This window comes from Colletotrichum chrysophilum, assembly GCF_026319265.1.
Source record: "Colletotrichum chrysophilum strain AFK26 chromosome Unknown scaffold_79, whole genome shotgun sequence".
Lineage (NCBI taxonomy): Eukaryota > Fungi > Ascomycota > Sordariomycetes > Glomerellales > Glomerellaceae > Colletotrichum > Colletotrichum chrysophilum.
The window spans coordinates 26,212-51,213 of NW_026517366.1; the positions used below are offsets into that span (position 1 = coordinate 26,212).

General features: G+C 51.9%; 6 protein-coding genes across 6 annotated transcripts; 3 read left to right on the plus strand and 3 right to left on the minus strand.

Annotated features, from left to right (window-relative positions):
• Window positions 1–1,556: 1,556 nt before the first annotated feature.
• COL26b_008751 (uncharacterized protein) lies at window positions 1,557–2,279 on the plus strand (the record flags this gene model as incomplete). Its single annotated transcript, XM_053181500.1, has 2 exons — window positions 1,557–1,687; window positions 1,739–2,279. The coding sequence occupies 2 exons, from the start codon at window positions 1,557–1,559 to the stop codon at window positions 2,277–2,279; spliced, it is 672 nt and encodes a 223-aa protein (XP_053034511.1).
• A 7,261-nt stretch (window positions 2,280–9,540) lies between these two features.
• On the plus strand, window positions 9,541–11,574 carry COL26b_008752 (uncharacterized protein; the record flags this gene model as incomplete). Its single annotated transcript, XM_053181501.1, has 2 exons — window positions 9,541–9,612; window positions 9,676–11,574. 2 exons carry the CDS (start codon window positions 9,541–9,543, stop codon window positions 11,572–11,574), a joined length of 1,971 nt encoding a protein of 656 aa, XP_053034512.1.
• Window positions 11,575–13,104: 1,530 nt separating this feature from the next.
• COL26b_008753 (uncharacterized protein) lies at window positions 13,105–13,714 on the plus strand (the record flags this gene model as incomplete). The annotated part of the gene is made up of 3 exons (XM_053181502.1): window positions 13,105–13,219; window positions 13,435–13,497; window positions 13,563–13,714. The coding sequence occupies 3 exons, from the start codon at window positions 13,105–13,107 to the stop codon at window positions 13,712–13,714; spliced, it is 330 nt and encodes a 109-aa protein (XP_053034513.1).
• Window positions 13,715–16,968: 3,254 nt separating this feature from the next.
• Window positions 16,969–18,290, minus strand: COL26b_008754 (uncharacterized protein; the record flags this gene model as incomplete). The annotated part of the gene is made up of 4 exons (XM_053181503.1): window positions 16,969–17,327; window positions 17,388–17,603; window positions 17,656–17,979; window positions 18,041–18,290. 4 exons carry the CDS (start codon window positions 18,288–18,290, stop codon window positions 16,969–16,971), a joined length of 1,149 nt encoding a protein of 382 aa, XP_053034514.1.
• A 2,945-nt stretch (window positions 18,291–21,235) lies between these two features.
• Window positions 21,236–22,683, minus strand: COL26b_008755 (uncharacterized protein; the record flags this gene model as incomplete). The annotated part of the gene is made up of 4 exons (XM_053181504.1): window positions 21,236–22,056; window positions 22,114–22,186; window positions 22,259–22,461; window positions 22,536–22,683. 4 exons carry the CDS (start codon window positions 22,681–22,683, stop codon window positions 21,236–21,238), a joined length of 1,245 nt encoding a protein of 414 aa, XP_053034515.1.
• A 528-nt stretch (window positions 22,684–23,211) lies between these two features.
• On the minus strand, window positions 23,212–24,259 carry COL26b_008756 (uncharacterized protein; the record flags this gene model as incomplete). Its single annotated transcript, XM_053181505.1, has 3 exons — window positions 23,212–23,664; window positions 23,733–24,161; window positions 24,230–24,259. 3 exons carry the CDS (start codon window positions 24,257–24,259, stop codon window positions 23,212–23,214), a joined length of 912 nt encoding a protein of 303 aa, XP_053034516.1.
• Window positions 24,260–25,002: the final 743 nt, after the last annotated feature.

The window sequence follows — 25,002 nt, forward strand, 5'->3', positions numbered from 1 at the left end:
AGCTCAAATGAACCGACATGAAAATTGGCAAGGCCTGCCGATGATGTTTCACATCGTTGTTCACCGCTTGGAACACCTGGATAACATGCAATCGGATACCACGATCACGACGTTCTCATTTGGGTCTGGGCTCTTTCGCCGAGAATGTTGTCGTCAACAGTCTTACACTTCAAGAGTAGTAATTATACCAACAATCTAGTCTGGTAGTCCATGCGTAGTATAAACATCGGATATGATGCAGAAAAACTCCCACCTCGTGCAACATCCCGCGGATCTGCCAAGGATTCACCCAGGGATCAAGACACCAAGATCTAGCTGCCGGCAATAATTTCCATCGCAGCCCTTCTGGGAGTTATTCTCCAGGCTATCCTTTCGTGAGAGGAGCTCGGTCCGTCACCCAACAGAGTTCAGAGATGAATCGCCAGGGGTATCTCCAGACAGCCGTCGCCAACTTTAACCTGAAAATGGCATGGATCCAGCCCAGCTAATCAGTAATCTCGAAGCAAACTTCTCCTTGACTTTCAGGGTCTCAATGTAGATCCCCCGCCCGAGTGTGTTTATGGGAGACGCTCCCGTTGAAGCTTTCCAACAAGTTTGGGACGGTCCGGGTCGTGTTGGGGCGATCCTCATAGCCGTGGCAACCTCCACATCAATCTAACCTCAACCTCATCGCAGTATCATGCAGACACATCGAATTTGGCAACTGGCGCGCCAGTGTCCACGGCTTCCGCGCATGTTGCACCAAGCCTGGTTTTTGGCAAGATCTTGATATCCCACCGGAAGTAAATGCAGGTCCGAACTTGTCCTGTACAAACCCCAGACGCACAGACGCCAGGCCAGAACTTTGCACCTTCTAGTCGGCGCATATTAAAGTTTCCCGGGACCTGAGCTGGCCAAGGGGGAGTGGCGTGATGAGGCCAAACGAAATGGATATCCGCACTGACATAACACGTATCGGAAAGATCAGCCGTGCAACGCTGTTCGCCTGAGATGAGTGCTGCCAATCTACCTCAAGATGATCTTCATGGTTGGTTCGTCGATCAGCCGTGATATAGCAGGAGAACTGTTTTACTCTTGCCGTGGGTGCGACTTCTAATGAGCGAGTGCAATGCCATTGCCGCACCGTGACGGCATGGGTATTTATCAAGATTCATCTGATCCTGGGGGCCAAGATGGCAGCGCTAACGTAACTGAATGGAGAAAGCCGACACTGTTAATCAGCAGATCCCGCCGGCCAATATCTTTTGTTTTCCCCCTCAAACTTTGATTTTCGGTGTTTACCCACCCCAATGGTCGGTCTCCGCTGTTAAAATGGGCTACCGGACCGAAAGTTAGCAGCATCAGCCTGTGATATCCTTGAAGAACCCCCGCAAAGTGCCTGCATTGTCAGCGTCCCTCGGGCTTTCATTCCTTTGTCAGGACGTGGTGTCGCTGGTTAAGCCTTTTTGGCCCATAACACGTACAAAATGGCGAATCTCTTTTCTTGGAACCGTCTATTGTTCTTTGGGACACTGATCCCAGCGATTGTCCTTTTATGGCCGCGGGTGTCTCCTCATATGTCTTCGGTACTGGCTATCCAGCCGCTGCCGAAGACCTACTCCATCCGGATTCTGAGTTATGACCCTCTGATCATATACGTCGTAGGCTTCCTCTCATGGGCCGAGAGGAACCATTTGCTGCAACTGGGGTAGGTAGCGTCCGTATCAGTTGTCGCTCACATATCTGATCACGTCTACAGACAGCCTCTATTTGAACGGTCGGCAGTTTACGTAGACGCGGAGAATTCGAACCTATACGACTCGGACCGAACCAGCAGCACCGCATTTCTCCCGGACGAAGACCCCATCGTCCGGCGGATAATCAAGCGCGCGTCGGAAATCCAGGGTTACACGCCTGAGAACATGCATGAGTCTCTTCAGCTGACTCGATACAGCGCTGGGCAGCACTTCAACCCTCACCTGGATCCCCTTGACGATTACCACAACGGCTCAACGACACATCGGCTGACAACCATCTTCGCCATTGTAGAGGCTACTTGCGAGAAGTGCGGCACGCAGTTTCCGAACCTCAACATCAACTGGACTCTGGAGGATAAAAGCTGGTGCAATTATGTTGAGTGCGACAACAACGAAGCCCTGACTGTTAAAGCTGTGGCGGGGAATGCATTATTCTGGAAGAGCTGGGATAACTCGGGAAAGCTTGATGACAGAACTACTCATGCGGGGCTTCCTCCAGAAGGAGGCATCAAGACGGGATTGAACATCTGGACCAACGGCTAAGATTAAGGGTCTGCTTATTCGAACCGAGAAGCGTCATGGAGGATTTTAGTGCGGAGGGAATCGACTTCGTATGCCAATTGTTGACGTGTGAGAAATGGAGGGTCGTATCTGACAAGCAAAATTCTCGACGCAGCAAGTTCTGATTGGAAAACCCAGCAAGTAGTAAAACGCTCTTAGCTGCAAATAATTCAAGACATGGTTGACCGTACTTGAAACTTCTGCCTTTCAAAAGGCCAATATTCAAACCAACTGGTAGCTTTCATTTCACCTCTTTCTCAAGACAATAATCCGAAGTATTCATTGTGAAAGCCCCTACCCACCAAGGCTCAATAGGTGAATTTCTCAATGGCACGAGAGATTTTTGAAGTGCTAAACATTACGTCTCTATAATTTCATTTCCCTGGGTAAAACGAGGATGAATGAACAGGAGATAGCAGGGAAGACTGAGGGAGTCACTCGAAGCCTCAGTTTGGCGGTGATATTCGCTGCTGAACTGCAAGTAATGGTTCTCGTGGGGAATATGTGCACACTGCGTCGATCAAGAATCAAAGGTACAGACTGCCCACAGGTTCTTAGCAATGTCTTCCTTTCTAATGTTGCCAATTTTATACCTGTAGCTTTATACGCTCCGTGACGTTGAAGACGAAACCTCTCGAGCTGCGCGCATCTCAACCGATGTGTCATGAAAAAGTCTTGATAAGGCCTGAAACACACACCTATTGGTATAAATCAGCAGTTTGTAGATGGCCCTTGGTGGAGAGCCAATCATGTTCGCAGGTGAATCGAGAGACAATGATCGCTTACCCTCCTTTGTACTCGACTCGCAGGGTATGCGTGGCATAAAGCCTCCACGACGAGCCAATTCGCAGATCAATTACAGTCATGAAAGTTTTCTCTCTTCGTTCTCTGATTATTCTGTCATTTCATCAGCAAGAAGATGACTACCGACATCATAAATTGCAGGCTTCCATCCAAGTGGAGTCAAGCTGAAGGGATAAGCTGCAGATAGAAGAAAGCCAGGCGAAGTTCAGAACAGATTGCACAACTCAAGGTGAGAGATTGTTACAACCAGCGATGCATTGCTGCTGGGCCCCCCCGCAAGCGCACACAGGCACATCGCACTAATGTATCAGAAATGAACTCAGCTTAATCTTTTATAATTGACGGCGGGAAATGATGCAATATCTAAAACATGCCACTGCGGTCCCATGTCTTTTGTCTTCCATGAGAACGGAAATCAGCTTCTTCGACAACGAGATGATTCTTCAGGTTATTGCATCAACGTTGCCATACAGCCAAGTGCTAGTCAGCTCAGACATAGACTCAACCTGTTATGTCCAGTAAGTCTTGATGCCTCCCGGCTCGCCCTCCGTTGCCCGGGGAGAATCATGCGTATTGACCTATGCAATAACTCAGAGAATACAGGGAGCACCGCCAGTCTGGCTCCAGCGAGCTTTCATATTCTCAATTCACACTTTGAGGTCCTTGGCCACATTGTCGCAGCAGTGCCTGGATCGTTCCTAAAAGACGACGCGACGTTCATATACAATTATGGAGCCTCACACATTTTTATTCATCCGATAGCTTTATGTTGACGCGTGGGTGCACGCTGAAAGCTTGGAGATGTGTCCATGGCTTTTCCAGTGGGATCGCGCAGAACGTGGGCGAGGAACTTAAAAAGGTGTGACGGAGAGGTATGCTTTTGAGCAAGCAAATGGCCCCAGCTGTCTTTTCCAGCTTACAACCATAAGACGGGAATAAGTCAAGTTCACAACGAACCAGACGATTGCGCTTTAACTTCGTCCAGAAAATACACGCTGTCGGCCTGCGAAGCATTTTCCCCATTCGGTGCGTATTCGCTCAGGATTATCCGGGGATCCTTGTGACAGACAACAGCCAAAAGCCCTCAGTTGAATGTGCCTGGTCTCATGTAAATCTGTTATCCGAATTCGTGCCAAATTTCACAGATCAACCCTTCATAGTCTTCACGCTTGAACCAAGGAATCCAGACCATTCATCTTGCTTTCTATCAATGAGTGATTCAGTCTACTTAAATAGAAGCTCTTTCTGTACTGCTACAATAACGTCAAAAGGAACCCGATGATTCAAGCAACATCGATGAAGATAGCGCAGACTACAAGCCGTCAGGTTGGAGTACAGGCAAAATTGCAAGTATAAAGTAGAGGGATGCCGAGATGGTCTTGTGGCAAACCACAATATTTGCATGGTGGCCGCCGTCCTTCAATCGAATGATGCTTCTGCCGAGTTGATCCATGGAAGAAGAGCATATTACAACAGCAGGAGATACAGATCAAACGTATGATGAGGTAATGAAACAACTTTTGAATCCTCGTGGATATTATACGTGTAGCCGCTGGAGAGGACGACGGACTGGGGCGATGTGAAGCTTGTGTGTCATCATGCCTGTGGCGCACCCCCATCATCATACTACCGCCATCTCTGGGTCCAATATGAAAGGGATCACCGACCATCAACTAATTGAAATACTGCTCTCCACGCTAAATTCTTTATCTCATAGCAAAGCGAAGACATCGCAGTCGTTTAAATACCATTTACCCGACATAGGTAGTCATCATATTCCAGTTCTTCAGTACAATGAATCGTACCAGCTGTCCTCCAGCCGCAACTCCATCTCTGTAAAAGCATTAGGGACTTCTTCAAGGCGACCGGGACGTATATAAACTCCAATTAGCACTGACTGTCATCTTGTGCAGCAAATGGTCTCGCTGTTGATACATGTAGTGATGTCGCTCTATTAAGAACGATGATCGGCCTGGGCAAAATGATAGATGACCATGTTATGTGTCAGCCCTTTGTGAAGGTTATATGAAAGCAGTCCAGGACTGCGAACCTAATAATCTGAATACGCTCGAGGTGGTGGCCCTAACGGACACCGCCACCAGACATGTCGACTCACAGCTGTATCTCAGTCGCGACTTCTGGGAATTATTGGTTCCCTCGCCTTGTCAAGACTTCGATTATTTGGTTCAAAGGGAACAGCCGTTGTGAAGAGAACAAACTGGATTTGTTGTTTGAAGTTCCAGAACAGGCAGAGCATGCTATAAATAGTAGAATCACTTGAAAAACCAAGGACCTTGTTGATAGGGGAAAGCAAAAGCATTTCAGATCACGTATGAGGGTTTTTCATTAAATATAATCGAGATGGCATATACCTTCGAGTACAGAGGTGGTGTAGACAATGTGTGTGGTAGTGTGTCTATGGTCTTGGTTTGAAAGCTTTTAGAACATGAGCCGGTTGTCAACCAGGACTATCGACATATTTTGAACATTCATAGTCCTTCAGCTGAGGATTTATTGGCACTTGGCAGTTCTGGGGTATTCGGAAGGGAAAAAACATGAGAAGATGCGGATTACAAATGACTGCTTGGGAGTGGAGCAGCGACTTCGGTTGATATCATCTGCATCCAGCAGTGTGACGCTTGCGTGAGTGGACATCGGTATCGACCGCTACAACTTCTTCGGCAGATTCATATGTCCGCTTGTGAGCGCTCTCTGTATGTTTTGATAGCAAGGTTTTATATCACTGGCTTCGACATTGCAAATGGTGGGCGATGGATCAGTTCATGCGAAACCACGATCCAAGACCCTTCTCTTGGGGCTCAGGCTTGGAGTATCGTATCGCACGACGCCTAGACAACGAGCAAAATTTGACTAGCTCAACACGAATCAGATAAGAAAATCGCCTATGAGGGCGAACAAAGAAAGGCGGTTGACTAGCCTTGTGGAGCCCAAACAGTCGGGTCGTGCTAAGGAACGCACCGTCTGTTTGTTTATCTGCCCTCACAAGCGTGCCGTGGGAAAGATCCTGCTATGGAAAGGTTCGGCGATCATTGGCCGACTTGGGTCAGGGACAACAGGCCCCGGAACCCAAGCCGACCTGGCGAAAAGACCGCAGTGAAGCGGGGACGGGGCAGCGGATAAGTGGTTTTGACGTCATGTGCTAATCCCAAGCGCGTGGTCTGACTTGGACGGCGCTGTTCTGGTCGCCAATTGAAAAGTCAATCCGAGGAAGAAGATCCTCGGCGCGAGTTAGCCGTCATGGCCGGTTTTGTTGACCAATGGCTGTCGTGAAGGAGTCGCTTCCCAGCTGTGCCTCGTATTTGCCGGCGAGCCCGGGTTGGTGGTGTAGAGGACGGAAGGCAAGACCTCCAGAAGAGACGGCGGGATGAACTGGATGGGGGACTAAGAAGATCAGAGTTTTGAATATGCTTGATGTCGTAGAAGATGCCAGCTTCTGGCAGAAGCTTCTTGCGATGAGATGGTGTTTGAGAGCGATGGTTGTTGTCTTGGACCGCCCATCGCATCACTGTGGTCGGGCGCGAGAAGCAACGTTGCGAGGGGTGGCGGCGCGTGGGAGTGGCTTGTTCGCCCAGCTGCCACTCAAGCTGACCACTCGGGTAATCAGGTCAGACTCTGCAGGCGATAGCTAGCAAGGGTTGTGTTGACGGATAACATGAGGGTTTCTCACGTGCATCTTTTGATCGAACGCTGCACCGGAGCTCGTAAAGCATTTGATGAAAGTCCTCGATGATGCGCTCAGATCAGAATGTTATTGCTGAAAACACCAGGCGCGAGCCGTTTATCTCAAAACTGGATGGATACCCGTGGCATGGGTAAGATCGGACAACGATCTGACGTAAAAGGTCAAAATCACCCAGTCCTGTGCAGAATTCTGTAGTCAGAGTCGGTGACAATTGTCTCGGTTGATCTGCGTGGGACAGTGTGTCTAAGGTCAAGAAGCTTGTTTTCGCGCCCACAATAACAAGGTCAGCGCCAATGCGACGTGAGGCCCTCCGATGGGGCGGAAACCCCGCGGCCGCGGCCCCCGGCGGGGGGGCGTAGCGGTACTCGTATCCATCGTGAGATTTAGATCAAACGACGATGTGACGATGCGGCCATGTCGCGTTCTGCGTTGGCCTCATGAGTCAGCGTGGCAGACCAGCAGCAAAAGTGGCCGACGATGTGAGTCCGATAGAATCCGCGTGTGGGAAATCAGCGAGAGCCGACTGTGTGGTGAAGCGTTCCGGTGGTTGGTGAGGGATCGAGAGGGTGTGCGGAAATCCGCAGGCATTACCTCATTGGTGTAGGTCATCATTTCCCTGTACGAAGGGATCTTTTTCTCGCGCAAGCTTGCTGCCTTGCTGGGATGAGGCGGGCAGCGACAGCATCATGCATCGTGAGGGGAAGAGAAGCTAAGCGGCGGCGAGCTGCAGGTTGGATTAGAACAGGAAAAGCAGGCGACGGGAAGATGGGTCGACAGGGGTGCCAAAAAGCCTCAAGCTCTGTTTCTTTTCTTAGGCAAGCGAGTGTGTCTTTGTCGTGTCCAGGTTGGTGTTAGCGGCGGAGGTGAAGGCCGTCTGCCACCTGATGGTGTTGAAGGATGATGGTAGACATTCGCTGACTGGGCGAACCATTGGTGCTGGCGGTGGTCGTTGCCCGTTCGTCAGCACCGTTTCTGCAAAACGGGAAGGATGACTTGGCATCGAACCAGGCGTTCGTTGGGTACGATATGATGGAATCTTGTCAGTCTTGGTGGTCGTGCAAAGTCAGATTGAAGGAAAGCCGTCAGCAGAGAAAGTCGGCCGTGGAGATGGAAGCTTGAGAGAAGACGTACGAAGGCTGGGCAGGAACCTTCAAAGGAGCGCCTGCCTCTCACCCACATCACCAGCGGTAATTCCTGCGGCTCCCATTGGAGAGAGAGAAAATTTGACGATACGTACTCAGGTAGGTATCTGCGCTTGCATGTACGTACCCTTTCATACACGGCAAGAGGCAGCGAGACAGCAGCTGGTAGTAGAAGGAGAGGCAGAGGGAAGGCAAGAGGTTCCTTCCACAAGTGCAGAGAGATACAGGATCGCGATGGCTGTCAGGAAGGACCGTCACCCCGTCACCTCGTTCGTCCCTTCCGCCTTAGCCGAATGTTCCCACTCTCCACAGTGGAAGAAGGTGCAGGGCAGTTGCAGTTGCAGTTGCAGTAGCATTTGCCCAGCGAGGCAGCAACTGCCCGCTCACATCCACCTGCCTAAATCTGATTCTGGCTGCCGCTTATTGGCTCTGCTGGACCGTCACTGTCATTCGACGGCTGGGCAACCCCTGGCTAAACCACGCTAAGGAACGCCCAAAGGCAGGGGGAAGGAGGCATCTGGTCTTCTAGGCTCTTTCCGATTTTTTTTCTCAACGTGCAAACCCATTCATTCATGCAGAGGGAAGAAGCCCGGCGAAAAGAAAGAAACGGCCGGACACATTGAAAGAAACTTAGACTCATCCTTACGGGCCCGCATCGGTGGGAGCTTCTACGGACCTAGCAACACCCGGCGCCACCATCCGTCAAGAAACGTCGAAACATCAGTCCAATCATCGCAGCAACACGAGAAAAACCACCAGGGCCACCTTCAATAGACTCGTGAAAAGAGGACCCCAACTCCTCACTTGAAGATCCTCCGCACTTCTAGCGTCGACCCATCGTTACAATCCAAAGTACGGCCTCTATCCCCCTTCACGTCTGTCTCCACCGGTGAGATCACTAACAGCAACCAGCCCATCCCAACCCGTCTTCCGCCGTCTGTCCCGTCTCCATGGCGGCCATGACAGCCCATCACGCTAGCCCTCGGTACGAGCTGATGGAGCGCGCCATCGCCAACTCACCATGTACTCCAAGGGCCGACTGCTGCCCGTCGACTGGCCGATGAGGTGCCGCCGTTGTGGTGTGAGTGGTCCGAAGCTAAGCAACATCACCACACCCACCATCGCCTACCTCCACCACCAATGCCATGATGCAGCGGCCCAGCCTGCAACCCAAGGTGCCCTACCCTAATTCTGCATGCATGTATATCAATGGATGGCTGGGTTAGGCTGCACAGCTGGCTGGGTCCATGGGCAACGGGACATCAACCACGAGGCGACTGCGGCTCCAGCACCAAGCTCGTATTCTTAGCCTCTCCGTCACCGTGGATGGAGCGGATGAAGGGGCCATGGGTGCATCAAGCATGGGATCGCTTCCGCCCGCCGCAACCCCGACTTGGCCCATCCCATCCACCTCACCCCGGAGTCATGACTTCTCATAAAGGCCGCATCGCTGCTCCGGCACTCTGGTTCTTGCCCCCTTTCCTCCTCACCCACGGTCGCTTCAAGCCTTTTGGCAATACTACTTTCGCTTTCAACTGGTAGACTTTCAGAGTCACCGTCATTCGCTTCCAACAACACCCGAAACCAACTCAAGATGCGCGGCCTCTACGTGGGACTGGGCGCCATGGCCCTGGCGTCCGTCAACGCTTGGGAGTACCCCTTTTGCGTATGTCTCTCCCCCGTCACGTGAGGACCTCCGTATCCAGTGACACCCACTAACACAATCCAGGAGCACGATGGCTGCTATCGCAACCTGATCGACCAACGCTTTGAGGAGGAGGCCAAGACCTTCTGCGTCGACTTCCTGCACGGCACCACCACTGCTCCGTCAGCCATCCCAACTGACTTCAACAACTGTGGCGGTGACATCAAGGCTGTCTCCTCGGCGTGCTCTTGCATTACCTACAGCATCACCAACACCGTCCCGGCCACTACCTCTTCCGCTCCCGCGACCTCCAGCACCCCCGTCATCACCACCTCAACCAGCGTCTATGTCACCCCCACGCCTACTCCTACTCCTACTCCGAGCAGCACCAAGGAGCACTCCACCAGCACTTCCTCTGAGGACTGCACCACCTCCACGACGCCGGTCAGCAGCACCTACGTCCACAGCTCGTCCTCCACCTCGGACTGTGATACCACTTCTTCGACCGCTGTTAGCAGCAGCAAGCCCGTTCACACTCCCACGACTTCTTCCGAGGTGAGCAGCTCGAAGCCCGTCCACACCCCGACCACTTCCAGCGAGGACTGCACGACTTCGACGACCGCCGTCAGCAGCACCAAGCCTGTTCACACTCCTACCACCACTTCGACAGAGGACTGCACTACCTCCACTGAGGTCAGCTCCACGAAGCCCGTCCATACTCCCACGACTTCTTCCGAGGATTGTGACACCACTTCCACCTTCGTGAGCAGCACCAAGCCGGTCCACACCCCGACAACAACCTCATCCGAGGACTGCACCACCTCTACGGCAGTGAGCAGCACCAAGGGTCACAGCACCTGGACTACAAAGACCTGGAGCACCAGCAAGTCTTATAATTCCACGACCGTCTCCACTGAGGACTGCACCACGACGACCACGTCCACTGAGAGTTGCACCACCACAACCTTCATCACCAGCACGAAGCCCGTCCATACCCCAACCACCACCTCCACTGAGGACTGCGACACTACTTCGACTGCTGTAAGCAGCTCGAAGCCCGTCTACACCCCCTCTACCTCTACCGATTGCGAGTCCTCCACCGAGGTCAGCAGCACCAAGGGACACAGCACCAAGAGCCACCACTCTCACACCGTCCCTACCTACACTCCTCCCACGACCACCCCTTGGGCCAACACCACGAGCAAGCCCCACCACACAAAGACTACCGACAAGTTGACCACCTCGACCATCTACACCACCCACGTCGAGACCATCACCAAGTGCCCACCTCACGTCCCCCACTGCCCCGGCACCATCACGACGGTCACCGTCCCCGTCTCGACCACCATCTGCCCCGTGACTGAGACTTCCACGCCTGCTTCCCCTCCCCCTCCCCCGACAACGTGGACTACGTCGACTGTCTACACTACCCAGGTCCACACCATCACCAAGTGCCCTCCTGGAACTCCCAACTGCCCTGGCGAGACTCACGTCACCACCGAGACGATCCCTGTGTCAACCACCATCTGCCCGGTCACCGAGAGCGTTCCTCCTCACACCTTCAGCACCGTCAAGCCCGCTCCGAGCAGCCAGCCTCCCGCTCCTCCTGCTCCACCGGCGAGCTCTCCTGTGCCCCCACCCGCAGGTACTCCTCCTGCCGGTACTCCTCCCCCTCCCCCTGCCGGCACTCCTCCTCCCGCCGGAACTCCTCCGCCTCCTCCTCCTGCTGGTACTCCTCCTCCCGCCGGAACTACCCCTCCTCCCGCTGGCACACCTGCTCCCCCGGCCAGCAGCCCTGCCCCTCCTGCTAGCAACCCTCCCGCCCCTCCTCCGGCCGTCACCACTCCCCCGGCTCAGACCACACCCGCTCCTAGCCCTAGCAAGACCACCACCCCTCCGGTCCAGGTCACCAACGCCGCCGGCCGTCTCGGCTCCGGTGTGGTCGCTGCCGCTGCCGGTATCGTCATTGCTGCCCTTCTTTGATGCGAGTAATGTTTGTGGATGTGTGGATGGAAAAAGGACACCCGGGCCACCTCGCCCATATCATGACCGACATTCAGCGTTGTATTTAATGTATAATTCTATGAAAATAATGTTCAGACGACAAGATGTGGATATCGGATATGGAGCAAATGTTCATATCACGTCGCATCATATTATTCAATAAAACGAAGTAGCTTAGACAACACCCATTGCCCCTGACCCTGAGTTCTTGTGATGTACTCAACTGATGTTAAATTCTCCGACCTCTGATGATGTAAGAGCGTCTGCTATGCTTCAGAGGTTACATGCTCAACAAAATGGGTTGTTCGAACGTCATGTGAACACTACTACATTATGTCATCTTGGTTTGGAAGTTTAAATGCAATCATTCCTTGTGTCTGGGTGCCTTCCCTTCTCAAACTGGTGGAAGAGGCGGAATGAGAGTCTCCCAGCCCGGAGGGTCCGGGAAGGCACCGTCGCTGGATTGGGGCGAAAGCCGACTCCACGGCTCCGAGACTTGCCTGTTCCAGCACTACCAACGCGGGGCAAGAGATTCAAAGATCCTGGTGAGTACTAGATCGCCATGCTTCCCTTTTAGCGATGATTCTTCTCGACGATAAAAAACTGCTTTGTTTACATTTGACCAGCTCCTTCCAGCAGATGCTACTGCTTCCTTCCACGGCCCCCTTTGACTGCGAGCTCAAAAATATCAAGTGGCCAAGAACGAAGCAAAGCAACCAGCATTACGTACTCTGCCATCACCTCCAAGTCCCCGCAAAAGCATCTTCCTCAGCTGCTCCTCCATCACATCGTCCTCGACAACCTGCCTTCCACGTGACCAGCTGCATCGCAACCCGTCGCACCTTGTCAATGTCCCTCCTCGACCTCTTCCTCCCCACTCCCCAGCCCTCTCCCCCGTCTCTGACCTCCCACCTCTCCCTCGCCAACGCAGGTCAGTTCAAGCGCCTCCCCACAGATACAACACGCCCGGAAACCGGTCTTGCTTTGCTCGACTGCTTTTTCCCTCCCACCGTTCGTCTGGCTCCACAGCGCGCGGAAAGGGCACCGTTTTACGCAGAGAGCGCGTCGTGGATTTTGCCGGTTGTTGTCGTTTTTCAATGCCTTGGTGTGGAACGAGTTTGCTCCTGAAGAATAGACGGTTGCTTTGGCTTCTCGACCCTACGGACCCTCACAGTTTCAGCTACGCTTGCCTCGCTTTTCCGGCTTCGAATGTTGTCCTTCCCGCTTGCTTTGAGATTATTCTCGTTCAGGTACGTCTCGCTTCATTTTTAATTCATCTCTCTTGCCTCCAGACCCATTGGGTAGGTTGTCTTGCTCCTGAGATTTGCTGGCCCTTACGAGACTGCTCGTCCCTGAGTAGGCACACAAGCGAAGAGAAGAACCTCAAATTCTGAATATTCTTTTTGCTTTCACTCCCCCGTCATTTATATACCCTTGATAGCAAAGCCCCTGACCACTTCATCTTCGCAGACCACCCATCCTCTCCAATTTACCGTACCAAGCTCCAAAATGGCCGACATCTTTCTCTTCATCGACGAAACCCTCGACTGGTGCACCCACTACGTTAACCGGATCGAGACGCTCCGGCTTATGGAGGCTGCCGCCCCTCCCGGCAACCAGCAGCGTGAGTACCGCCCATCTTCGAGATCGCCCTTGCTTGGTTCCCAGGTCGAATGGTACATGATGAGAAACACAAGAGATAGAAGAGGTCTGATGAGTTGCTGCCCCGGCTTGACTCATGTGATCTATAAAGCTACTCTGATACCTTACCCTCCCACACTGCATTCTTAGAATGGGCGTCGAAGTTGGAAGCACGGCTAATACCTTTGGATGTTACAGTGCTTCAGAAGATAGCTAGCACCAAGAAGCAGTACATGGACCACCTCGCCGCTCTGGTCGCAGGTGCGTCGTTGCCCTCACAAGATTACAGGGCATTCAGGGGTTGATGCTGACTGAAATTAATATAGCGACCCAGATGGTGCTCAAGACTTACACAGACCACCGCACCGCCTCGCGCAACGTTTCGGGTGAGACGACCCTCTACACCGACGACGACGACAAGGGCAGCACCAGTGCTCCGAGTGAGTCAGAGTACTACTCGGCCACAGAGGAGGCTTGAGGCACCATGACTTCCAAGGCTGGACAGCTCCAGGTGGTGAGTCAATTTTCGATATATATGTTCAATTCGCTGTTCTGTCATTATTGTGGCTTTGTTTTAAGCCCGATGAGTCTTTATCGATGACGGATCCGGAGTGTGATCTCATGCTAACTCTTCTTCTCTCCCAGGGGCACAGAGCTACATCGGCGGTCAGGCACGATAAACCTCTTCTTGGCAGTCAGGACGAGGACCGTTGGCTCTCTCTGTCGTCGGGATATGATGAGGCATAGGTTATACAGATGAATACATTGCGGCGTTGGAAGCCGCTATGACTAGGCCTTAATGTTTGGTGATCTTTCAGAGCCTGTGCTTCGTGTCATTTTTTTCATTGAGCTCATCCGTGATGACAAGAGGAATTATGGAGTGACATTGTGCGCTCCGAGGCAACTTACCTTCCCGAGCTTTAAATACTTGTCGGGACTTCACTGAGGCTAGCGCGTGGTAGTTGAACGGTAACCTGGAATCTGAAGCTCATATCCTCACGGCAGGATGCGAGAATATTTGCAGTATTCGTCCTATGCTACTGTTTCTGCGTTCTGATACAGAATAAGATGAAGCCGAAGAGACATAGAGGATCCGGATGTTAGTGAAGCTTTCGCCAGATGATTAAATCACTTGTCATCGTCCGCGTTGCAAAGATTTCAGTGAGAATATCGAGCCATCCATAGCTAGGGAAGCAAGGCTTCTGGGGAATCCTTGCATTGTGGCGTTCAAAACACATTTCCCAAATGTCTCTGCAATATATAGCAATCTCAGCTCCGCTATCACGAACGTTACTTCATCACCCAGAGGGCCTCGCCGTCATCTCGACAATGTTTGCTTGGTAAACTGCCGACTGGAGGCACATTTTAAGCTTTGTGTTTTGCCAACTCAGTGATCCTCTAAATAAGGCCTTCGAGGATCGGCACCGATTAGAATTCTCAGCGCAATGACGTCCGAGGAATTGAAGTAGGCATGAGGAAGCAAATATGGCCATACCAATAAACATGGACCTCCGACTTGGGATTTGAAATGAGAACCTTAGTAGACCGGTCATGCTGTTAATTTTTCGTCTTTGGTAAGCCTCATCCTTTTGCCTGTATTCTCTTAAACACCCTAAGGGCAAGGGAGATGGGCACAAGATTGTTCGGTGGCGGTTTGCTGCAGACACCTTAGTCACTTGATTGCGGTTGCCATTGCGTGTTTAACTTTGAGTCAGCTTCTCCGGATGGGGACATATTTGGTCTCACAGCAGGAAATGCTGCTCAGAAGTCTTCTATCTAGACTTGGTGACCTAAAATGCGGCTAGCGGGCTTCCGTACTTGATCGCAAACGTTCACCTTCATAGCGGCTAAATGAGTACCGGTATAAGCTGTATAAACCTTTGTTGTTTCAAATATCAGACACATTGACAACGCACAAATGTGGTGTCGGACATCTATGAAGTTCCAGGGAATAGTCGAAATACTCGCCCCACTACCCTTCCCCGCCTGGTTAATCCAGACACTCTGGTCTGAAGGGTTTGACTTCAAACATCCAGTGTCCAGTAGTCCTGTCTTTTTAACAGCATTCATGTTCATCTCAGATGTCTTCAGCATATCCTCCGCACCAGGGTTTGGCTTCAACGCTTCAACTACGTAGAGAACTTCTGACTGTTTTCTAATTCGGTATTGAATGTAGCAGATGAGTACTTAGACGCATTGCAATCTACACGCAATAAAGGTATACTTAATGCAGTGGCTGTAAGTAGTCACAGACCGACAATGTAACCTTGGATCTTTTCAAATAGATAAAAAAGCCGATGTGTCGTGGGATCTCAGACCTCATAGCAGATACATCCAGTGAAATTTTAGCTGAACCTTGGATGTCAACTCAACGATTGACCATCGTCAAGGGTTTACCGAACCCGTTTGAACTCGTTGGATTCCGACACCAACGTACTCGCATCTCTGCTCCGCAAATCTTCTAAGGTATTGAGTTGTAATACCACGAAGCCTGTGACGAAGAGGTCTAAGCTTGTGTGACTCGAGTTCGTCATTCTGGCTGTGACGCACACACATGAACGACGGGTGCAGTTTGTCTTTCCTCTTGCTTTGTAGTGCGAATCTCACCCAACTTTGATTTTGGGCTTGTTTCCCAGTGAATCCCTTTCGATTGTTTAAATATAGACAAGTTTTGTTTGGTGCTCTGGGATCTTGGCACTACTCGGAGCTGCACTTCCCCTGGGCTCTGTAGCGGATAAGATATCCGCTATCGGCAAGTGGTGCAACTGTGCTGCGGAGATTCCTGCCTGAAGAACTTTGTGCTCTGTTCAACCTGCTTCGCTTGCCATTCTTTATGGAGTGTTCATTGAAGGCCATATATAAGCCTGTATTATTTGAAGCTTCTCATACATCTCGCAATTGCGATCCAACGCTTTCCGTGACACCATGGGCGTCCAAAAGGTATTCATGCCTAGAGTATCTCGGCGGCTACACAGCTTTGCACACATACGGATATTCAAGACACACTTCAATATGTGAGATATCATCTTAAACTTCCAGCATCCGACATCGTCGTCGTCTGGAGGCTATTCGTCTCCGTATGACTCATGGGCTACGAATGGCAGGCACTTGGCGGGATCTCGTGCTGTGATCAATGTTTTGCTGCAAGCTGCCTTCATTAGTTTACACCAAAGAACATCAAAAACAATAGATTCGCCATCAGTCATTGATTTTACTTTGGATCTCGACAGGGTCTAAAAAGCTCGTTGTCTGAAGTTTCTCGGGCCTCGTAGTGCAAGAAGATATAAAGAGGATTCAAGCGCGGGACCAAAGGTTTATGAAAGCAAAATTGTTCTGCTTTTAGTACACTCGGCAAACTTCCCTGAGGCATCTTTTATTGTCGCCTCCACGGAGACAAAACGCCACACATGTTACAACAACAACGTCAACTTAGATGTTTTCTACAACATCGAAATCCCTCGTATGTTCCTTGGGTAATATATCGAAGGTGACGGATCACAATGCTGTGCTTTCCGGAGCAGAGACCCGAGTGACCGGGCGTCTGTGCAAATTGTCCGTATGTACCTAGTTGGAGTAGTGCTGCCCTTTTTACGCGCACATGCTTATGTCCTACATCATTGGCACGTTGTTTGAGTGTCGACATTACGGTATTTCAGAAGGTAAAGGCCTCAGAGATAAGAAAGTGATAAGCTCGATGTTGTGTGGGCATTCAGTCCATCACGCGATATTGTTCTAGATACCCAGTCTCTCGGAAGCAATCTTCGCCCCCTTGACCCTATTCGCAATCTTCTCGAAGGCAATGTCCCTCGCGAAGTCCGGGCCCTTGATGTAATTTGGCTTAAGGTCGATACTGAACGGGCTGAAGCCACAATCATCCGTGGCACCAAGCTGGTCAACCGGGATGTACTTCGCTGCTTCGCACAAATCATCCGCAATTTCCTCCGCAGTCTCAACTCGAGGGTCTAGCGGGTTTGTGACGCCGATGAAGGCAACCTGTTTCACGCCGTCGGCATCCTTGCGAATATTCTGCCCAATTTCCTTCCAAACTGTTGGCTTGTCCTTCTCAGTGGATAGTTGTATCAGGAAGTATCCTTTGTTTGTCAGTATGAAGTATGATGATGCTCGAGTACTTGAGGCATGAAGTCACAAACCTGCGTTGATCTTGAAAAGTGAGGGAAGAAGTGAATGATACGGCACGTCAGCAGAGTGGACAGAGTCGCAGTCACCACCGGGGCAAGTGTGAAGCCCAATGTTTGCCCGCTCTTCGGCAGTGAATTTGTCGAGGACTTGATTGATAATGTCCACGAACGTTTGAAGCAGATCCTCATTTGTCCAGGGGTTTCTAGGGTCCTTCTTCGCCGCCAATCCTGAGTCACTATTAGCGCCTCATTTCACACAAAAAGTAACCAATTTACTTACGGCCCTCTGTGAAGTCGATTGAGACTCTCTTGGACCCAGCTGCAAAACATCCCCGAATGTCCTTCTCACACTCCCTCACCAGATCATGAGTGAACTGCTCCCTGTTGTACCCTTCAATATCGCCTTTCAGAGGATACAAGAGGTAAAGCAAGCTCGGTGCAATGACAGCACTCTTCATTTCATGGCCCCCGGAAAATGCCTGTGACTTTTGGAAGTTCTCGTACGCATAGGTCTTGTACCTGAACGGACCCTGTGTGAGGCGGGGAAGCTGGCGGTGGTGGCCGTCGTCAAAGTAGGCGAACAATTGACCATCACCAGCAAGTCCTAGTAAAGTTCAGTTGAAGTCTTTACATGAGGCTGTTGGAGAGGTGAGTGATTTCCTGACCTTCAGCAAGACCTGTTCCGTTCAGCGTATCCGTGATTGGGTACGTCGCGAAAGAGCTTGCTCTTTGTTCGCCGTCGCTAACGAAGGTCTCGCCAGTCTGTCTCAAGCGATCGATGGAGTCTTTAACCGCCGCATCCTGGGCCTTCTCCAGTTTACCTTTGAAGATCTTTCCAGCGTCGTAGTCCGCGTATGTCTTTTGCAACGCCCCCGGCCGGGGGAGACTGCCGACTAGCTCCGTGGGGATTCCCATGACCTCGACTCAACAACAATGCTTTCGATACAGCTTTTCAAAAAAGATTTCTCATTCGCAATTGAGAGTTCACCAGCGTTCAGCTTTATGGAGTTGACAATCTGGCGTCGTCGGAGATGGCCTCCGTGGCTTACTCGTCCGACGCCCCGCTCTAGCCACGTATCTTCAGCGGCAGTGGTGCCGGGATGAGGGGCCGAAAGCTAAAATGTAACGGCTCTGGCGACTTGAAATTGGCTCACAATTACCCTCATTGGTTATGATCGTCGTCTGATGATCGCTGTCAGTTTGGGGTATCCGCAACGGACCGGAGCTTTTTCGGGGATAAGTTGCGATGCCCTTGAGTTGTCCATGTCAGTCATAAGTTGTTGCATGTATGCTTTTGACCTGTTCCTTATGTGCTAGTTAACTTCGACATGTGTATGCTCTGTATCAATTGCTAAGAGGATAGCTGCAAAATCCAATAGTTTCTTCATCAGTTTTATCGGCTTAGCTTGTACCAAACATTTTTGTGACTCTATCTAAGCGCATTCAAGTTCATAATCCACGTTTGCGATTGGCCGACGATAGACACGCTAGGTATGCCGTCCAATCACTACACAACCGAATAGCGGAGTGAATTTGAAAACCTTTTCTCCATTATCATGGTCTTGCGAGCCAATGTGAGCGAGTCTTGAACGATTCAACATTGGCTCACCGGATCTTACAATGCAGCCGCTGTGCACATACTGCAGGGACATTCCCTTCCGAAGTTTGGCCCGCAAGCAACCTCTTTTGGACCGCTTGGCGTCCTTTCCAATGGGAAATCTCATGCGCATTACTGCCAGCGACTGCCCATTTTTCCATGTAGTAACGCAGGCCGTACAACTGGAGTTAATCCCGGCCCTCAACGATGAGTGGCAGGAGGTGTTCACATGTTGGTCAGAAGATCTGGGACCAGCCGCCAGCGGTGCATTCTACGTTTACGGCAGTCGCAGATGCATCATTTGCTTCGCCGGGGGAAATGAGGAAAGTCTTGAAACATTCCAAGGAAGGGTCTTGCTTCGGCCGAAAATCGAGCGGTTCATCGACTTTGAACGCATCAGTCAGTGGATTTCTTCTTGTGAGACAGGTCATGCCTCCACTTGCGGGCAGGAGACGAAATCATTCTCAGAAGCATATCTGGGGCTGGAAGTCTTGCGTTTGATCGATGTACATGACCCTTGTCTGGTGGAGGTTATCGACATCCGGCCCTATATAGCCCTGAGCTATGTCTGGGGCGGCGTTTCCACTTTCAGAATGACAAGAGCAAACCTTCCACGGTTCCTGAAGCAGAAAGCCTTGGAACCGTTACTCCGGATTCCGGAGACAATCAGAGACACTATCGAACTTGCTCGGCGGTTGAACATTCGATATATCTGGGTTGACGCCTTTTGTCTAATACAAGACGACCCAGAGGACTTGCTTCAGGGCATCAGTGTGATGGACAACATATTCGAGCGATCCTGGCTGACGGCAGTGGCTGCATCTGGGCACACTGCCAACTCTGGGCTCCCCGGATTTAGCGGAGGTAGTCGGGTGCCAAGAGAGGCCACGGTGATACAGCCAAATATCTCTATGACTGTTTTCATGGATTTGGATGGCATGATGGATTCCACTGTCTACCAGACCAGGGGATGGACGTGAGTAACTCAAATCTTCATGAACCATCCCGGGACTAACAGATAGTGCAAAGATTCCAGGAATCCTCCCTCAGTCACAGAGCCCTATACTTCTTTGAAAACGAAGTCTTCTTTCGATGCCGTCGCACCGACGTCTCTGAGTTTTGCATCGATCAAGCGCACAATCCTATTTTGGCTGCACATGGCGACACGCTATCCGCGCCTAAAAACCTGAAGCTGGCAATGGAACTTCTTAACCCCCTCCGCGACTACGCTTGCATACTTGAGCATTATACTACACGAGTACTTTCCGACCCTTGCGATACTATCCGGGCCTTGGCAGGCATAAATCGGCGTGTCGAAGACAAGTTGGGTCAAGAAATTGTGGAAGGACTTCCAGCAGGGCGGCTGGAGCGCTTCATGCTGTTCAGAAGTGCTTCTGGAGGAGGTCTTTCACGTCGTCGGAGTGCGTTTCCAAGTTGGACCTGGGCTGGTTGGCATGATCAGATAACATTAGAGCCCCCCACCTGGAGGGAACCTATGCGTGGCTACACCTGGAACGAGACTCGACACTGGATCTCGTGGTACAAAAGAGAGACATCGGGTGCAGTCCGAAAATTGTCGAACCACTACAAAGCCGATGGGTTCTATTCCCGGGCACCGATTTCAGGGTGCGATCGCTACGAACCGAAGTTTCCGAAGCCGTTTGGCATTGACATCAAGAAGCCCGGGCAAATCACAGACACTGGTCTGTCCAACGAATCTACATCATACCCTGTCCTGCAATTTTGGACCTTGGCGGTGTATTTCCGGGTCAGCGTCCCTGATTTCATCAGCGGAGAGAGCGATTTTATTGGCAAAGACGGAATTTCTCGTGGAAGTCTTCGGATGGAGGGTTTGGAAGAGATGACTGGAAGTGACTTGGAGAATGTCTTTGAGGTCATATTGCTATCAGAAGATATCGAGCGTGACTCTAAGGATAACTCCTGGATATTCTACAACGTCATGCTCTTAGACAACAGGCATCATCCTCCGGAGCGGCGGGGTCTGGGGCAACTCAGTTTATCAGACCTTGAGCAGAGTGTATCCCCAGGGCCACAATGGAAACAGATAACATTGGGGTAATCCCACACAATTCTACAATACTTTTTCAGTAAAAGCAACGCAAAAGCTAGCAGCGAAATTTGACGATCTGCCTCAAGGCCAAACCGGACTCATCGCCTAGAAGAACATGATATGCGTGGCGCCTCTACATACAAGCTCAATTCTGAATGCCGTCCATCTATCCCGACTCGCTGGGAAACATCGTCAGTCTGATGTAAGATCAATAATTGAGTGGTCCTCATATGCCCCAGCATCATCAGCACCCCCTTGCTGAACATCAGCTGCTGCGTCCTCAACCAGCCTACTCGTCCTCCATTCCCCAGTAGCCGGATTGTACTCAAGCAGTTGCAGGACCTTTTCATCCATCTTGCCCGTGTAGTCGTACGTGACCATCAAGTTCGGCTCTGCATAGTGGCCCATGAACTCAAGCTCAAGCTCGAACTTTGTGCCTACCTCAATGTCGCCACGGAAGTTGATCACAAAGGGCTCGGATCGTACAACGCGCCTGTTGTACGCGAGCTTGACCGATTGTAGAAACGTCACCGGCGTCCCGTCAACATCAACACCGCAGGCGGTAATCTGGTGCCTTCCGTCCCCGATTGTCTGGAATTCTATCAACAGCCGGCGGCGGAGTATGAACACCGGGATTGGTACATCGAGATTCTTCATCACTCGGACCATGAGGTCGTCCGTCGTGGACCACACCCGCAGCTGCGCCAGCTCGTCTATCGGCGTGCTCTGGAGGTTGCAGATTGCAAGCTGTCCACCGGCAGCAGTTCGGCTGCTCTTCTTCCTCCCGACTGTTTCCGGGATCTCGTTTGCAGGGCTGACGGTCAGAGATGATCCCAAAGCAAGACATAGGTCTGCCTTTCTTGCATTCTCTCGCGCACGTGACAGAGGCTCCTCCCAGAGATTTTCACCAAAGTTGATGATGGTGTCGAGGAGGACGCCGCCGCATCTCGCGCACTTGCGTCCGGTGCGGTGGTCGTGAATGGACTTTTCGAATGTGGACACAGCTCGGAAGTCTGAGAATAATTAGCCACGCGGTTAAGAAGGTGTTTATGAGATGAAAGGTTTTGTACCGCGCAGATACTCTTTATCGCAATCTTTGCAGTACTCCCTGTTGCTGTTGCCATGCAGCTCAGAGATGCGCTCCTGTTACAGACGTTGTTTAGCAGTCCAAAGTGATTGTTGTTGCAAATTCACATTTGTTATGAGGCAACTTACCGGCAACATGCCGCTTCTCCTATGCAGCCCGTCACAGTTCTGACTGACGAGGTACTTCAACAGCCCGCGATTCTGCAGCTCAACCAGAGCCATATGAGTGGGCGTCGGAATGGCTTGTAGTGTGCTCGTCGTCTTCCCCACCCGCTGTCTCCCTTGAGCTCTGAGCGTCCACGCGCCCTCAGGGCCTCTGAAGTCCGGTATTCCTACATGGAAGTCTCGTTAGAAGGCGTTTGGGGGATGCTGTTCCGCCATAGAACCGCATCAATCATCGACTGACCAGCGGACGTGGAGATTCCGGCTCCAGTAAACGCAATGAAGTGCTTGCTCTTCCTAATTCTCTCGGCCAGCAGTCTCGCCTTTTTCTCGACTGACTCCGGCGCCTCGCGGCGTTCCTCTTCGGCAACTTTGGGAGCAGTGTCCGCCATGGTAGGATTCGGCCCAACAGAGAGCGTGATGAACGAGTTGCTGGATGATGAAAGGTATAGACAAGCCCCCCGAGGAAGGTGAGATAACGTGAGAGTGTGCGCGAATGAGATGCTGGATCTGTGTCAACCACCAATCTGCGACGGCACTACTTATGTCGTTGGAGAACGTAGACATTTGGTAGATGACAAGACCAATACCCCACGTGATCTGTTTCTAAAGAGGAAACTAAATCGCGGTTAGGCAGCAGCGGCAGCCTGCTCACGCCAATTCACAAGATGGACTCAAACTGCTCGATGGATTTGGCTTGGCGCGAGAAATCATGGTGAACGTCGCCCCACTTGACGATAACGGTCTGTTAGTGCTCAACAATCATACATGTACTGCCAATACCCACACCTCAAAGCCCGTTTTGAAGCATGAAGTAGATTTTAACTTGCACTCAGTCATCACCAATGCATTCGATGTTTGACCGACTTTTAACCTGTTGATATTTCGCTAACTCACTATGTCACTTTTACTTCTCATTCTTACTTGCTGTTCTCCTTAATGTATCCCTTCACGAATTCCCTCAGGTCGCTCTGCGGCAGCTCCAGCACCTTATTCGCCTTGCCCTCTTCCGGGATAGAGTGGCCGGGCACGTCAGCGAAGTGGTACTTGATCAGGAACTCCTCAAACGGGAACCGTCCGCCGGCAGCCAGCTTTCTCTTGCCCTCCTCGTTGACCTCGTCGGCGGTCTTGTGGTTCACCGTCCACTTGGCGCCGGTCTCCTCCTCGAACAGCTTGAGCAGCTGGTTCTGCGTGACGTCGAACTCGATGATGTTGATGTACTGGTTGGCCGTCTCATCGGGGTGCTTCAGCACGGCCGCGATCCCCTCGGCCAGGAAGACCAGCGACGTCGTCGACACCTTCTGGTTGCCCGAGTCGAAGATGTCGATGCTCTTGTTCGCGAGGTCGATGCCGTAGATGCCGCGGGTGATGCTCTGCCCGTCCACCGTCAGCACATCCCGCCCAGCTCGTCCCTCAAAGCCAGCAAAGGAGGATTACTCACCCAGTCAAAGAACAGACTCGTGCCAATCCCAGTCCACGTGAGCCCCTCGTGCGCCTTCGCCTTCTCAATCAGGTAGTCCACCGCCTCGGTCTTGGCAATCAGCCAGTCGCCGAGGATCTCGCCCTTGAGGTTGCGCGTGTTGAGGCCGTACTCGGACGGGATGAAGCGCTTCACGCCGGCCGCGACGGCGGCGTCGACAAGCGGGTCCTGCGCGCCCTTGACGACGGCCGCGACGGTCGAGATGGCCGAGACGACGGCGTCCTGGCCCGCGAGCGCGGCGGTCAGCGACTCGACCGAGGAGAGGTCGGCTTTGCGGACGGCGACGCCTGCGGGGAAAGTTGCTGTTGAGGAGGTGCGCGAGATGGCTGTGACGGTGAAGCCGTGGTCCTGGAGGGACTTTACGACGCGGAGGCCGACGAGGCCTGAAGCCTGTGGGAGGCGGGTGTGAGTGCGTTGAAGCGGAGGGGTAGAGGGGGGAGGGGGAGGGTCTGGCTTACACCAACGACGGCGACTGTCTTGATCGACATCTTTCACAAGAATGAAAATACTGGTTTGAATGTCACCTTAAAGATTCAAGTTCAATGTAATAAAAAGACCTCTTCAATAGATATTCAGAACGTGTAAGTCACAACAAGCTTCCCGAGAACGCGACCTCCTCGCACTTCAAGTTCCTCGACTGGTCGCCTTATATACTCCCTCCCCGGCAGTCGACGACGACAAGGAAAGGGGAGGGGCAGGAACATACCTACACAGTACATCCCTCCCACCATCCCCCGCCATATTCTAGAAACTTTGCGCCATCATCCATCAAGCTTGACGGGTAGCCCTGCCAGTGCAACCTTACACGGCCGTTACAAGCTTCATTCTGCGTATCTAGGCAAAACCTGGCTCCATGCAGCGCGGGTACGGATGCCTCCCCCGGCAAAAGATCAGCCAGAACTTAGAGTGGGATATCGAAGCTGCTGAAGAAACGCAGGCCGGGTTACACCTTGCGGAGCCTTGGGATGAGTCAGGGTAGCGGCGGCTCCCACCGAACGGCGTACCCGCCCCCTTCAATGCCCTCTGATAAGATGCTATGCATGGCCCGCGCCCCCACAGGCACCATCAGAGGCAGGTCTGTCGTCACATCCCAAATCGAATCGAACGGTATTGTTCCGAGCCTGTTCCGGGCTGTGTTGTTGGCGTGCCTTGCTTGGTTAAAACTGCCGGGCTGCGGCAGGGGCCCTTGTCACGGCCCGAAAGCAGATCGATCTCCGGGTAATCGCGGATA